The sequence below is a fragment of the Quercus suber genome, unplaced genomic scaffold, assembly GCF_002906115.3.
Source record: "Quercus suber isolate HL8 unplaced genomic scaffold, Cork oak 2.0 scaffold_353, whole genome shotgun sequence".
NCBI classification, from domain to species: Eukaryota; Viridiplantae; Streptophyta; class Magnoliopsida; order Fagales; family Fagaceae; genus Quercus; species Quercus suber.
The window spans coordinates 575,045-591,032 of record NW_027069805.1 but is presented as its reverse complement, the minus strand read 5'-3'; the positions used below and the strand labels follow the sequence as shown (position 1 = coordinate 591,032).

The 15,988-nt window shown below is 34.3% G+C and overlaps 2 protein-coding genes across 2 annotated transcripts; one reads left to right on the top strand and one right to left on the bottom strand.

The window, feature by feature from the left end:
• Positions 1-2,411: 2,411 nt before the first annotated feature.
• LOC112026519 (putative HVA22-like protein g) lies at positions 2,412-5,707 on the top strand. Its single transcript, XM_065760104.1, has 7 exons — positions 2,412-2,749; positions 3,664-3,704; positions 3,806-3,904; positions 3,994-4,050; positions 4,144-4,207; positions 4,319-4,528; positions 5,146-5,707. The coding sequence occupies exons 2-7, from the start codon at positions 3,673-3,675 to the stop codon at positions 5,554-5,556; spliced, it is 873 nt and encodes a 290-aa protein (XP_065616176.1). The 5' UTR covers positions 2,412-2,749; positions 3,664-3,672; the 3' UTR covers positions 5,557-5,707.
• Positions 5,708-8,572: 2,865 nt separating this feature from the next.
• LOC112026505 (uncharacterized) lies at positions 8,573-14,975 on the bottom strand. The gene is made up of 6 exons (XM_024059194.2): positions 14,452-14,975; positions 13,974-14,039; positions 13,778-13,873; positions 12,640-12,743; positions 12,413-12,549; positions 8,573-8,828 (listed from the first exon to the last, which is right to left on the bottom strand). Exons 1-6 carry the CDS (start codon positions 14,530-14,532, stop codon positions 8,746-8,748), a joined length of 567 nt encoding a protein of 188 aa, XP_023914962.1. The 5' UTR covers positions 14,533-14,975; the 3' UTR covers positions 8,573-8,745.
• Positions 14,976-15,988: the final 1,013 nt, after the last annotated feature.

Here is a 15,988-nt window from a genome sequence, read left to right as displayed (position 1 = left end):
ATAGAATAAAAGTGGAGTTTTCATAATTAAGCTTTGTCTTCTCTAAGTTTTTCAAATCAACATTAGCGATTAGCCTTCTTTTTATTGATTTGGAGCCTAGTACTGTCTAGTCCTATTTTATAACCCTTCTTTTGCATTACTTTTTGGTCGGAGTCCCCACTGCTTCACTTTATTATTTTTGCTGGTTTATTTGGCCAACACACTCTTCTGCTACAGCTCTAAACTTTTTGCTTCCTCCTCGGATTGGAGATGTCCTCCTTGGGAAGAGACGATCCTTTACCCAGAAGGTTCCGCTCCAATCTGGGCCTCGTACACTATTCATCCTTATCTTCGGATGTGAAACAGTTCTTTCGTGGGTGTTCGGCCCATTGACTTGGGCCTGATCCTTTTTCCCCCACACTTAACAATATAGAAAACACACACCTTTTATTAGAAATTTGTGAAGATAATATGATGCAATTGACAAAATAAAAGTGAATTTAATTAATGGTAACATCATGCCAATAACGTTTACAGTGTGTTTGGAAATTTGGAGGAAGAGGAGGAGGGGGTAAGGGTCCTAGGGAAGAAGTAGAGGAGATGGGATGGGAATGACCATCCATTCATTTTGAATGGATGCTTTAAAATTTAAGGGGATAGCAATAAATTTCCTTCTTGTTTGTTTGGATGATTTAAAAATTAAAGTGGGAGGAGGAGAAATGATAAAATATCATATAAATTGACAAAAAAAAATTATATAGATATATATAAAAACATATAAATTGAGAATTATACTCTTCTTTTATTCAAGTTTTCTTAAAAAAATAAATATAAATAGACACCATTAAGACAAAATTGACAATTTAAAATATATATATAAGTTGAACCTCTACCCTCAAATCCCTTTCCTCCCTCCCTCATATAAATATAAATATAGTGGATGTAGCACTTTTCATAATGAAAAATGTTATGTCCACAACTTTTTCACGACAAATATTAGGTAGTAGATTGTTACTTGATATTATTGATTAGACATTTTTTCCCCTTATTTTTTGGCTATAATTTAGGGTTTAATTTATTCATTTTAAAAAATTAACCTTGTTTTATTTTAATTAAAGAACTTACCTAATTGGGTAAAATTTGGAGGCCTTCCATAGTTTGGGGGCTTTTGCGGTTGCCTAACTTGTCTAGGCAAGAGCCGGCAATGCCCTCTTCCAAGCCTCACAAACTGGGGGAGGAAGAGTCTAGTTATTACCGCAAATGGGGGATTTTGAGACAACAACAAACTTAGCCAAGGCACGAGCAACCATGTTTGCTTTCCTTCTCACCCAGCAAAATCAATAAGAATGAAAATCTAAGTACTCTAGAGTCATTACAATATTTGCAAGCATAACTCTCCTCTCTACTTAAAATTGTGTCAATCACCACTTACACTCGCAACAAGTTGTTAAAAAAAAATTGATATCCCCCACAGTGCGGAATCGGATGGCCTAATATTATTGATGTTGCTCCTTATCCACAGCGATTTGATTCTTACTCAATAATGGGTCACCCCACGCCTGCAATGACCTTTCTTTTTTTTTCTTTTTTATATTTTTTAGATTTAGGGTCTATTTGGATACCGCTTATTGCTGAAAACATTGTAGCAAAATAATTTTTAAATATGTGAATAATACTGTAGAACCCAATTTAAAAGTTGATTTTACAAAATTTCGTAATTGCAAATCCCGTAAACAATGCATGAGACCTACAAAAAATACAAACGCATACTACTTCAACTGTATCCAAACTCTCTCTTAATAAAATTTCACATCTTCGCTTTATGATGATTGCCCTTTATCATCCTGCAATATGACATAAGTAGAATTCAAATCACAAATATTTTATTCCACCACAAAAATCTCACTAATTAACTAAGCGGACCATTGCAATGACCTCCATTGATTGGCCAACTCATGAGTTCACATTAATACCACTACAAACTTCCGGTCAATCAAGGGCGAAAACGTAAATTGGGAGTTGAAACTTGAAAAAGAACCATTATCCACAGAAATCATTTTCACAAGTTATAAAATAACTCAAAAAAAGTTTGAATATTCGCACTTAATAGAGCACAAATCACCTACAACCAATCCTATCCAAATTTGTAAAACCTATCGAAACTGTAAGTCTTACCACACCCCCAAACCATTAATCAAAGTTTTAACGGTGATTAGACCCTAACATCCACGCTATCTTCATACATCCTAACAAAGACAACACTTTCCTCCTTAGAATATTTTGGGCTAAAAGCAATGTTTAATCTACAATATTTTTATAATAACTTAACACGCATAAAATTTGCCATAAAAATATTGTAGAAATGCCTTTTCTCTCGACTAAACTCATACAAGCAAATTACAAATCCATATCAAAATAGCTAAAAGCCAAAACAGAGACCATAAAATTTAAACGGCACAAAACACTGTTGTTTTCTCTATCATCCTCTCTCTCTCTCTCTCTATAACTCTTTGTGAAAAATTAGGCTCCTTCTCTTACTCACTCTCTCTCAATCTCTCTCTATCTCTCGCTCTATATCTCTAAATCACCGCCGACATCGTAACGGCTCGCCGTGGATTTCGGCGGTGCCGATTTGTTCCGTACACTCCGGCGATCTTCTGAAACCGCCTCGGCCCCCTCTCTCTCTTAATTGCCTCGGATTGACGACTCTCATTTCGGTTATTATACGGTTGCTTTGATTTCTTCATTTTCATTGAAAATAACCACATAGGTACTGATCGAGTTCTCATTCATGTAAAAAGTTTTCGTCTATTTGATTTTCTTGTTTGTGTTTGTGTTTGAGCTTTTTTGATTTTTTGAATAATGTATTGGACTAGAAAGCTCCCTAGGATTTAAAAATAAAAATAAAAAAAATTTAAATTCAAAATTTCTTATTGGTAATTGTGCATTCTTTTTATTTTATTTTTTTTCATGTTTTCAATTTCATAATGCTTGAATTCTTTTAATTTTTCATTCATTTTTTGTGTGCATTTGTTCGGATATGGTTTTTCTTTGTTTGTTAGGTAGTGCTCTTTATGGTTATTTCTGACAATGATTTTGCCCTAGTTTTGGGGAATCATAGGGATGGTTTGGTACTTTGGTTTTGTTTTTTTTTTTTTGATTTTGCCCTAGTTTTGGGGAATCATAGGGATGGTTTGGTACTTTGGTTTTGTTTTTTTTTTTTTTTTTGGCTTTGAAATAACTTTTTTCTTTTAAAATAAATTTGAAATTTTGGTTTTGTGATTATACAGTAATCCTTTGTTTGGATGCTGAGAAAATGGGATTTTCAAGGGGTTTTATGTGGTGGATTTAAAAATGCAGTACATAATAGTGTAAGGTTTTTAATTTAAAGCAAACTCCGTTTTGATTAAGCCTGATTTAACCGTTTAGCTTAGTGGAATCCCATTTTCCATTAATTTGTGTGGAGAAAGAAATTTTTTTTTTTATCAGTACTAATATATATATATATATATATTAAAATGATGTTTTGTTGTTGTAAAAATTAAAGCATTATAGGTTAAAGTGGGATTTTCGTCAGGTTCTTTGTGATTTACTATACTGTTCTGTTTTTCTGTGATTTCTATTAGTCGCGTCTCAAAGATTTTGTATTTGTATTAACTGTTTAGTTTCTTGTATGCGTGCTAGGTATACAAAATGATAGGATCCTTTCTCACCCGGGGACTTGTGTATGTCACTCTGCAACTCAATTCTTGTTTCTTGTTTGACTTTGTAGGTTTATTGTTGTTGTTAGTTGTCGAAATTCAATTGCTTTGTAATGTGTTGGCAGAATGGTTTTTGGCTATGCTTATCCAGCTTACGAGTGCTACAAAACCGTTGAAAAGAATAGGCCCGAGATTGAGCATCTTCGCTTTTGGTGCCAGTACTGGTATGTTGTAGGTTGCCATTTCTGTCAACAGTTGTTCTGCAAATAATTTCTAGTGGTAAAAGTGCAGCCCTTTCCCTTTTGCATTGCAGGATTTTGGTGGCTGTTTTGACAGTTTGTGAGAGAGTTGGGGATGCTTTTATTTCATGGTACGGGTTCTGATGTGAATTGGGAGTCAATTTTAATGCTTTGATAAATCTCCTTGTGTATTTTAATTTTAATTTTTTTTAATTTTCTTGAAGGGTTCCAATGTATAGTGAAGCTAAGCTGGCATTCTTTATATACTTGTGGTATCCTAAAACAAAGGTATTATGGGATTCTTTTTTGGTGTTGGAGAATGAACTTATGTGTCTATATAACCATTTGTTTGATTTTCTTCCCCGTTTCTTTTACTTAATATTCGTGTAACTGTGCCAGGGAACGACATATGTGTACGATTCCTTCTTTAGGCCATACGTCTCAAAGCATGAGAACGAGATAGATCGGAACTTGTTGGAACTGAGGACCAGGGCTGGAGATATGGCAATTTTGTATTGGCAAAGAGCTGCAAGTTATGGTCAGACAAGAATATATGATATTTTGCAGTTTGTTGCTGCACAATCAACACCACGGACTCGCCCTCCCCAGGTAGTTTATAAAGATATGATTTTGGATTTATTTTGCTTCCTGTTTGTGTTTTTTAAGCCCTTGTTTGATAACTTTATTTGGTGACTTGTGCTGGGAACCAACACACTTGGAACAATGTTGAACCTCTCTCTCTTTTCATGAAAGGAAATTCAGGGCAAAGTTGAGCTCCATTTTTTTTTCCCCATCTCATCTATTTTTGTGATGCTCTTTTGTATGTTGAGTTTTTCTGTTCTGCATTTGCAGAATATAAGTCTTACATTTTGCAAATGATATATTATTGGAGTTGTGTGCTTATCTGTTACACTTGGATTGTTTTTAGAGATGTTTCAAGCCTGTCTTCCAAATCATTATAAATGGAGCTTTCTTGACTATAGTTTTAGATCAGTCTCTGAATGTTTGGGTTTTCTGTTAGCCCGTATCCATGGTAACAAGTACAAAGTGAAAAAATAAGGGCAATGTCCTAATAAAAATAAAAATAAGTTTTTTAGGGTTAAGAATTTGATTGGTTCTATATTAAAATCCTACATCCTAGTTGAATTGATACTGGAATATGTTTTTAATATTTGATATACTGTAAATAATATGTTGCTATTCTGTCTTTTGTTTTTTTTTTTCAGTCGCAGCCTCAACAACCAAATGGCAGGGTTCGTCCATCCTCTCTTCCTAAGCGCCAACCAGCTAAAGCACAGCCGGAAACTGAAGAACCACCATCTCCCACTTCTAGTACATCTTCTAGTCAACACCAAAAGGAGGTAGCGGAAGAGGTTGGTCCTTCACAAGTGCCTAAAGCAGCTCCACCTGCAGCAGACCCCCCTGCAGCAGCTGCAAATACTCAAAAAGAAACTGCTCCATCTGAGACAACCAGCCATACCACACCAACTGAAGCTCAACCAATGCAAATTGAAGCAACTCCACCTTCTTCAGCTGAGGAGAACACGAATCCTCCTCCACCAGAGCCAGTAGTGGAAGAATCTATTCGGGTCACACGTGCCAAATTGAGGAAAGCCCGTTCTACAGGAACTCGTTAGGGAATGGAAGATGGCTGTTTTCCAATTTAAAATCTTGCAAAACTAGCATTTCATCTTGGCAAACAACGGTGTTATTGAATGGTTATCTAGACATTGATGTAAATTTGTTGTTTTCTAGCTTCTATTCCATTTGTTGCTTTATTTTTTAAAACATTTGTAGTTAGATGTTGTGGGGGGTGGGGGGGCGCTCTTTGATGCAACTCTGGAATGATTAGGAATGAAGATAAAAGTAAAACTGTTTAAGATTGACTTCCAGGGTTTAACCTACTTTCTTGTGCTGATATATGTAAATTTGGTCTTGCAGAGTAGGTTAATGACTTAATGTCTTATCAAAAGGAGGGCTCAGTAGGTTAAACGTTAAATTATACATAATGTCCAAAGTTTTTCTTATTTTATTAGTACGATTATTTGTTGGAAGACAGCAGTCCAACGGTTTAATTTTTTAAATTCCTAAGGTCACATGAAAATGTTTCCAGGACAAGAGGGTTAGGAACTTAGGATGGCAATAACTATAGCTTGGGGCTTTCACCGACAAAAAAATAAATGTTGGTTAGTAATTATACCTTGACATCATAATTCACCCACCGTCACATCACTGCCTAGAAAGATTCGTGACACTTTAAATTAAGGTGTCAGAAAAATTATATAATTTCTCTATAATTTATGGTGATTTTAAATTAAATCCTAAATAAAAAAAAATAAAAAAGACAATTAAAAGTGACCTTTTTAATTATTTCAATTCAAACACAGATATGAACCATTTTAAAAGATACCGTTACCACTAAATTATCACTCATTCACTTGAACCTCTTAAACCTCTTTAATTTAAATAAATGTAACATATATTAACATAAGTTGTGGATAAAACTTATCTAAACAAAACTATTTCATGTGAAACTATAAGAAGTCTCGGATACTAAATGACAATTATAAAATTATATAATAATTAGTTATTTAATTAGTCTAAAAAAAATTAATAAAGTTATAAGTTATATAAGTTTATGCTCACATCATATCATATCATGATACTAGTTCAACTCTTCTAAAAAAATTGATAGTAGTTCAACTATCGTATATTAATATTATGGGTTAAAAAGTTGTATAATATTCAGCAAAAAAAAAAAAAGAAAAAAAAAAAAAGAAAAGAAGAAGAGAAAAAGTCGTACATATATTGAGGTCTCGTTTGGTTAGGTGGATGTGGTGTCATCTTTCTATTTCTTTTCTTTGTTTAACACTTTTTTCTTTTCATTTTTTCTCCTTTGCCATGTGGCACCCATTAAAAATTTTCAAGTTTACTCTATTATCAAATTTTGAAGCTGTTTGCTCCAAATACAATGCTATCATCATAAGTTTCTAGAAATATAAATGAACTTTTTTTTTTTTTAGAGGAATAAATGAACTTCTATTAATTTAATCATCTATCAATTTTTTAATAATAATATTTGGTAATATATGTCATACTTCATTATATGGCTCGTGCTTTTTCCATGCGATGCATTATAATTACATTATTATTGTGGGCGTCAAAAACAAACTATCCTTACTAGGAATACAGGCAATATTACCGGAATGTGTTTAATTGATAGTCACAATTTATTTATCTAAAAAGGTTGGGAAAATACTCCACAATGGGAGACTCAAACAATTGATCTAATAAACTTCGCTTATATTTCAAGGGAAACTAGCACATTACAATAGGAAAAAATTATTTCCCGTGGTGTTGCACTATAACAGATTAGTAGTTTTTTCTCTATTTCTCTCTTCTCTTTTTTAACCCCTTTCTATTTGCCTGTCCCCCCCCCCCCCCCCTTTATATAGGCACATTTCTTGCCCTTATCCCTTTAGCTTTCCTATCTCCGGCTAGATTCTCAGGGATATTTTCATCTTCTTTATCAGTTTCCTCCCTTTCTTTATCCTAGAACATGACATTCAGGGGTGTTTGTATTGTTCAGGTTGTCTCATATGCATTCAATGCAGTAGAGGTTAGGTGGAAGTCCTCTCATTAATGCGAAGGTAAAGATCTCTGCCATTCTTATGTGTTCTAGAAGATTTCCCGTGATTCTAAGTGCCAGTTGTAGGTACGCTGTGGATTATCCGTGTACATTTTCTCGGATAAGACTTTTCTCCATGTATTTTATTGCTAACTTCACGGGAACAGTCTATGAGGATTCCTTTTGCATCCTGGATGCTCGGGCTGGCCTTATTACACTTCACAGGATCAGTAAGCTATTAAGTCTTACCTTAAGTGTGTGGGTTTGGCTCATTCCACTCCACAAGGTCCAACAAGTATTTGAGCCTCTTGGGTGAGGACTTTTCCACTTCCCATAATTATTATTAACATAATTAATTCTAAATGAAATTTTAATAGAGGTTCATGAACATTAAAAAAATTTTAAAAATCAATAACCAAAGGGTTTTTAAAAATTTAAATAAGTTTCATTATTTATTTTTAAAATTTTAAAATTTATTATATTTTTTGGTTTTGACAAAAACTCTATTTTCACAATGTTTGGTCATTTATCTTTATTATCTAATATTTTTATTTAATTGAAAAGGTTTCGAGTTTCAACCCTACTTATTCACTAGTTGGATTTTGACATGTGCTCTATTTGGGTTGGCGTGGCTATCAAGTCATATAGTCAAGCTCCTTTCCCTTAACACGACACAAACACGAACGGCTAACAAAAAGAGCCATCATAAGCAATCCGTTCTGAATCCCATAGGCAGCAGCATCTATAAAGAACGTTTGCTTTGAGGCAGATTTTATGTAGTTTGTCTAAATCATAACAAATATCAAAATCTGCTGTTGATGATCCTGTATGTAGCTTATACCAGACTAATGATACTGCAGCGTTGATTTATAATGGAAAACCCATACCATTTCATAGAGGGGGACAAAAAAAGATCTTATGCAGAATTCAAGGTATGACCTATGTGCCAGTACTTCGATTTTCCACTTTCCAGTAATATGGCAAACAAATCAGGTAGTCCATGCGAGAAATTTAAGCATGAGAGATTGAAAAACATTCCGGCCATTGAACATAGACTTCATCAGTTCAATAATAACAAAGAGGAAGCAGAGTTCTCAAACATTCACCATATAAAAGAGAACTAACATGAACTCGTGAGTTCTGCAACATCTTTTGAGTTTAATGTCACCCCCGATGGTTGAGCAAGAAAATAGTTTTCCTAAAGGCCAGGCATGCCCATCCCTGTTTTAGGATCGTATGTCTTCTCCAGCACGAGATCCATTGGCGTATCCTTGGGACCAGCTGCAAAAATGAAATAACAACGTGACCAAAGTGCATAAAATATTAAGCAGAATTATAACAAGCAATAAACTCTCTAACTGGTTCTTAGAAGGAGAGGATATGCCATTTGAGCTAAAACTCATTGGCAATTTCAAAAGAAACTTCACAAAACAAAGAATTCATTCAGAATCATTGTATATGTTTCTCATTCTCTTCTATATCTCTTTTTTTGGGAAGGAAATTACACTTTACCACCCTAAGCTATACACTAGATTACACTTTGCACCCTACACTATTCGAATGCACACTTTGCACCCTAAACTATCACAATTATCACACTTTGCACCCCTACGTTACTTTTACTGTTAAGTTAGACAAAAATAATATTACATGACTTGCACATGATTTTCTCATAGGTGTCACACTATTTAAAGACCAAAACATCCTTTTCACAAACAATTAAAAACAAAATGCTTCTTTTTTTTTCTCATTTTTTTTTCCAGTTCTCTCTCTCTCATGCATATAGGTACAGCTCTTCCCCTCTCTCTTGCCCATGGCAGCTCTTCTCCTATTTACCATTATTCAGTTTCTCTTCTCCCCAAATCAACTGCTGATAAGCACAAGTCCTCCTAAGGTCAAATGAAGTGATTGGTAGCTAGGATGTTTCCCTACTTTTGGGGTTTGCCTAAACATACCACCCTTGTTTTCTGGGAATTGTTTGACTTTATGTTTGGTTTTCCAAATAGAGGGAAATAGATTAAAACATTTCAGTCTTGTTTTGCTATTCACTTCTAAGATTAGCTCATTAGTTATTACAAGCAACGCAAAAATGGTGTTGAATTGGCTCTTGTTTAATAAAATTAAAGGACTAGCAATATTACGTAGTTCTTTGAAAATTAAAACTCATTGCAATGTCCTTCAGTGCTTTATAAAATACAATATAGTCAGTCATACGGTGCCAGCTTTGACCTCTGATGTTCTTGGAAAAGACAGTCAGTCATACAGGGGAAGAGCTGCTGGGCAGGAGAGAGGGGAAGGGTTGTACACAGAGAGAGAAAGACCAGAAAAAGAACATAAGCATTTTGTTTTTAATTGTTTGTGAAAATGGTGTTTTGGTCTTTAAATAGTGTGACACCTAAGTGAAAATCATGTGCAAGTCATGTGATATTAATTTTTGTTTAACTTAACAGTAAAAGTAATGTGGGGGTGCAAAGTGTGATAAGTGTGATAGTTTAGGGTGCAAAGCGTGCATTCGAATATTTTAGAGTGCAAAGTGCAATTTAGTATATAGTTTAAGGTGGTTAAGTGTAATTTCCCATTTTTTTGATTGGTAATAATACTTTTATTAAAAAAATTGAACACCATGTTCAAGATGTATTCTCTTCTATATCTCTTTATTTCTTTTTTCTTCCCAATTTTCTCAAGGTTTGATTCTGACTTGTACATCTATTGCAAAAGGGAAACTCCATATTTTGGCAACCATATCTTCTGATGGATGCCAGCTTAAAAGCCCTGTTAGTACTATTGACAACCTCAATTTGAATCATACTGGCTACTGTTGAGCAATGGGTGTTTCAAAAGACATGCTCCTGTTTTTTGATGGGCAAGTTACATATAGTAGATCTTCTCCATCCCATTATTATGAGACGAGGAAGTGTCAATTGAGCAATAGCTCAATTGGCAAAAGGCATGCTCACTTGTGTGTTTGGATGCACTTATTTTCATAAGACACAATAGACATAAAACATAGATGTTAAATATACATATGACATGATTCTCAAAAAACATATATACATATGACATTGCAAGGCACACAACACCAGCCATTCATGTTCCCATCCAGTCTGCCATATGAATGTAGCATACCCTCAATTCAACTAAGCCTTAATCTTGATTAAATTGATGTTGACTTCATAAATCTTCATCAAATTAGAGTCAACTACAACATGTTCCTATATTGTCCACCATATGGTTGTAGCATATTCTCAACTCAACTAAGCTCTAAACCCGATTAAATAGGAGTTGACTTCACAAATCCCCATCAAATATTTAGAGTTGATTTTGAACCTAATACTTTGCTCTTCAGCTTATTCTAACAGGGGAAAAAGATGCCATTTAAGCTTAACTGCTAGAGCTCATTGGCGAGTCTACTACATTTATTTTTTCCTACCATTTTATCCTATTTAAAAGCCTCTATCTTGCTGCTCTAGTCAACAAAACCTTCTTCTTGACTTCTACCCATATCATTTTAGGCCTCCTTCTATGATGCAAAACAAGATTGCAAGAATAAGAAATAAAATGGGGAAAAAACAAACAAAACAAAATACTCTAGGCTTCACCACCTAAGGGTGCTTGGAATCACCACCAAACTGTAAAGAAACATCTCTAATTAGCAATCTTATTCAAAATGCATTGTCTGAAAACTATTCCTGGAGCCTCTTTTTAATAAGCTTCAAAGATTACATTAAGCTACAATTACATCCCACAAATTGAAATCCACAGCCCTGATAAAGGAAAAATTCATAATTTAAAACTAAAAAACTAAAATCTGAAAAGAAAAATATGAAACAAGAAACACTGAAATACTTTCGATGTGCTCCCTGCATCACTCTACCTATTTTCACTCGACTCAATTGAATCACTTTTTCACCAACACATGAATTGGTCTCTGTTGCAGAAGACTATCTCAAGTGGCTCTCCCCCATCACTTCTTCAATATGAGCTACACCTACCTTTGAGGCAAACTACATTCCATATCTTATCATTCCTATCATTACCCTGTATCCATTTGGACATTCTCAATTAAGCTATGTTCATTTCATAGCTAACTACAACCAGTCTTATATAGCTTTTATTATTGGCAAGTTACACATTGACCATGGTTTTTGAAATGACGACATCACCCTCCACCTTGCTCTTAAAGCCTTTGTGCCAAAACAGCCCCATTCTCTCTAACATAAAGCACAACTAATCATATATAGTTTTTTTCGAGGTAAGTTGCATGAGCAGCAGATGGTTTTTGAAACGACAATATCACCCTCCACCTTGTTCTTATATAAGCCCTACAGAATGAGTGTAAATACATGTGTGCTGTGTAACTAATTGGGTGTTTGCATATTTAAACTTTCAATACATTTTCTTAACTTTATTTCACAATAAGAATATTGAATAATTGGCTTCATGACTATCAATCAAAATTCATAATATTAATTCTTTCTTTCTTTTTATTTTTTATTTTTTTATGAGTATAATTCACAATATTAATAATAAAATTCCACTATTCAAATCTTTCCTTACAACAGCTGCATATTCCTCTTTTAGGTATATCCTGTGGGGTTCTTAATCTAAAAAGCAAGGCAGTGACTTCAAGCCTCACATCACATGGCTTATGTCTAATGTGTCGAGTGTTGTCATGTATTCTCCCTATAATTGCAAATTGAAGCATAATGTGTAAAATATGCAACCTAGAATTGTCTATTATCTCACGGTTGTAAATAAAAATAAATATGCTGAAGAAAAACATCCACTGAGTCAACCAATAGAACTTAAAAATGAAAATAAACCCCCTGTGGGAGGGAGGGGGGGATTAAGCTTGGGATAATTACCAACTGTAGGCCTTGGCGTTGTCCTTATCTTCAAGATCTCTGGACGAGGTATTATGGAACCAGATGCTCCCAAACCTCTAGATACTCTTACTTTACTGCCATCTTCAAGATACCTAGTTCCTACCTTACAAGGCTTCCTGCATAAGTAAACATTACACACCACCCCTGTGAAATAAAGAATAGAATATCGATAATTGTTAAATCAGAAGCCTAGAGTAATTCCATACCCAGTCACTGGATCAACAACTTGAACATTTGACGCATGCAGTGGTGCTTCAACTGTAAAGATCCCACCTTCATGACCTTGCCCTTGTTTAATATGTTTTTTTACCTGCAAAAGAGCAAGAGACAATGATAAGAACCTTATATTAGACACATGGTCTTTTTCAGTACTATGTGCATCTTATTTGAAAGCCATGAATTCCCTTTAATCTCTCTAAGTCATTTGAGGCAATAATATATGATTCAAGTAAAGAGAATGGCACAAAGTCACACAATAAAAAGAGTCACTGAACCCACAATTTGTTTGACTTCTTTTAATCTAAAAAGTGTTGCAGATTTCAATAAATTGTGCCTTCTAAATAGTTTCAAAATGTTTATTTACTAGGAATGGAATTTGGATCATTAACGCCGGTACCTTATGTTATAGGAGCAAGTCTGTTAGTAGAAGCACCTAAAAAAGAATAGTCAGATAAACTGTGTGGAGTAGGATTGAGCAGTTTTAAGTTTCAAAGACAGTGGGGGATTAAAATATCATGAAAGAAGCTAACTTGTCTCTTTTAGATATGGAAAGATATATCTATTAGGAAATTTTAATTGAGTACCTATTCAAAATCCCTGTTAAACATTAACAATACAATAACCATTTGTTGGTTGAAAAGAAGAACAGCTTAAAAGGAAAATTGATGCATGTATCTTGCAAATACATACATATTACTGTATTCAATCTGCATATATTATGCGAACTGCATATAATATTGTTGCAAAGCATATGATCACTTTAGCATTTTTTCTAAAGCATAAAGCATTTTGAAATAATCAGCACATGCATTGACTACACATGCACTACATTAGCATACACCGGAAGTGGGTTATTGCCAACCATCTTAGCAACACATTTGGTCATAAATAACCAAACCATTTAGATTGTTCATCCTATGAAACTGCCAAATTTGACTTGCTGTCGCTTAAACCAAATTATAACAATCACAACAAATTAAACAACCGAAAACGATATGCACCTTAACATGTTATTCTCACATTGTAAACCTTATAATAATCAGTTTAAAAATTAAATTAAATTAAAAAAAAAAAAAAAAAAAAAAACCCACCCAGTTACCCAAATAAAATGAAATAGTTCCTCACCAAATTCTTGCCCTCAACAATAACCCGATTCTGCGAGCGAATTACACGCTTAATAAGACCCGTCTCACCTTTGTCTTTGCCCCTTATAATCATAACCTGCAACAACCAAGTCAAGCAAGTGCCCAAAAAAATCATATTATGTCAAAGAAAAAGCAAATAGTTGAAAATGAATTAGAAAGTTTTGTTTTTCCCTTACATTATCTCCTCTGACAATCTTCCAATGCCTAATGAGTTTCTGAGCCGCTTTCCAACCCATTTCGAACTAAACACAAAAAGGAAAAGCAAAAAAAGAAAAAGAAAAAAAATCATTTTCAAATGGAATAAAATAAGTAAAATGTGTTTAGGGTTTTTCTGGGGTTTCTCTGTATAGGGTTTTCGTCTTAAACCCTAAAACCCACAACTTTTTTTTAGACCCAATTTTTTTTTTTTTTTTAAATGTGGATGTTCCATCTTTTCCAATTACTATAATTAAACCTTTGTAACACGAAGACAGATACCCTATATTTTGAAATTTAAGATTTGGTTATGAACATTTAGTGCCATGAAAAACACTAAAATGACATTATTCTTGAAGCTTAAAACTAGCTATCAATGATATGAAAGCAAAGATTATAGTTCAATAGAATGATGAGAGAGAGAGAGAGAGAGAGAGAGAGAGAGAGAGATTGGGTCACCTCAAATTGCAGCAGTGCTTGGGCGTGTGCCTGAGTAAGCGATTTTTGGTAAAGGGCTCCCCTTCCGTTTAAAACTCTCATGTTTCCTCCAATTTTAATACAGATGGGGGACACGTGGCAAGTAACAAATCTAACGGTCAAAAATAAAACACGTTACAAAATTATTTTTTATTCTTAATTGCCCGCACCTTTCAGCAATCTCCTTGCAAACCCACCACTGATGCAAAAACAACAACGACTTTGAGCCATTGGAGATGATATGCGTCTTACAACGACTTTGCAGCAAATTTGAAACGATGGCAAAGGCGCAGGACTTGCCTTTCCGTCGATTGAAACACATCAACTTTTATTGATGGTGGGAGCTCATCGGAGGACCTCCGTTTCGTGCGCCACTGCCGGACCTAGCTAGCCTCGACGGCGACACTCACCGCCACATCAGTCCCAACTGCCACAGTTTCTTGGGTGTGTTGCACGCAACCAAACTGCAACAAAAAATTTCCAGCATGTTTTGAACTGAACACCTCTGATGCTCAGACCATGAGAGCGGTGACGGGAGGAAGAGGAAAAGAAGGATTGAGAGAATGACATGGCATTTTTTTTAGCCTTTACATTGTTTATCTGCCACGTGTCTTTTATCTATATTAAAATGGGAGAGTTTTAAACGGGAGGGGAGCCTCTCCCGGTCGGCTAAGCTATTGATGGAAGTGACTGTGAGCTGGGTTTCAACCCGACCCGGTGAGAATTTGATGGGTCTTTATATATATATATATATATATTTTTTTTTTTTTTCTGGTTGCTATGGTGGAAATTTACACTAATCGCAGTAGGTAATTATAAATGATAGTAACTAGTTTATCAAAAAAAAAAAAAAATTGACAGTAACTATTATTAAAAAATGATAGTAAGTATTAATCAAAGTTTTGCAAAAGACCTCTTTGAGAATTTAAAATGAGATTTTATTAAAATTTGTCTCAAAAAAATTGAATTATTTATAATGGGGTGAAGCTTTTGTCTAATACACTCATACGCTAGATATAATGTGTCAATTTTGGACACGTGTCTGATCGTATCATTTTTAATGCACAAATACTCTAATAGAAACCATATCCTTTATAAAACAAAAAAGAATTATTTATAATAAAATAGTCGCATGCATTTTTATTAATAAAGTGCATGTGACCACTTTCCATCCATTATAATCTTTTTTTTTTTTTTTTTTTTTTTTTGCTAGGTAATTGTTTATGCAGGGGCTAGAACCCCAAGTTGAAGGTCACTAGACTTGACCGGGTACCACTTGGGCCAATAGGCCTGATGGTACTTTCCATCCATTATAATCGACAAAAATGAGATTAAAAGATTAATTTTAACAATTTTGATCACTTAACAATTAATAGCACAAAAATTAAAAATACACGAAACAGTTGTAATCGACTCAAACACTAAGGTCTTTTTGCAATTTGAAACTAAGGTCTACCATGAATACTTTGAAACACCATCCTTGATCCCATCGAGTAATACAAGCATGGTTTTGAAACTC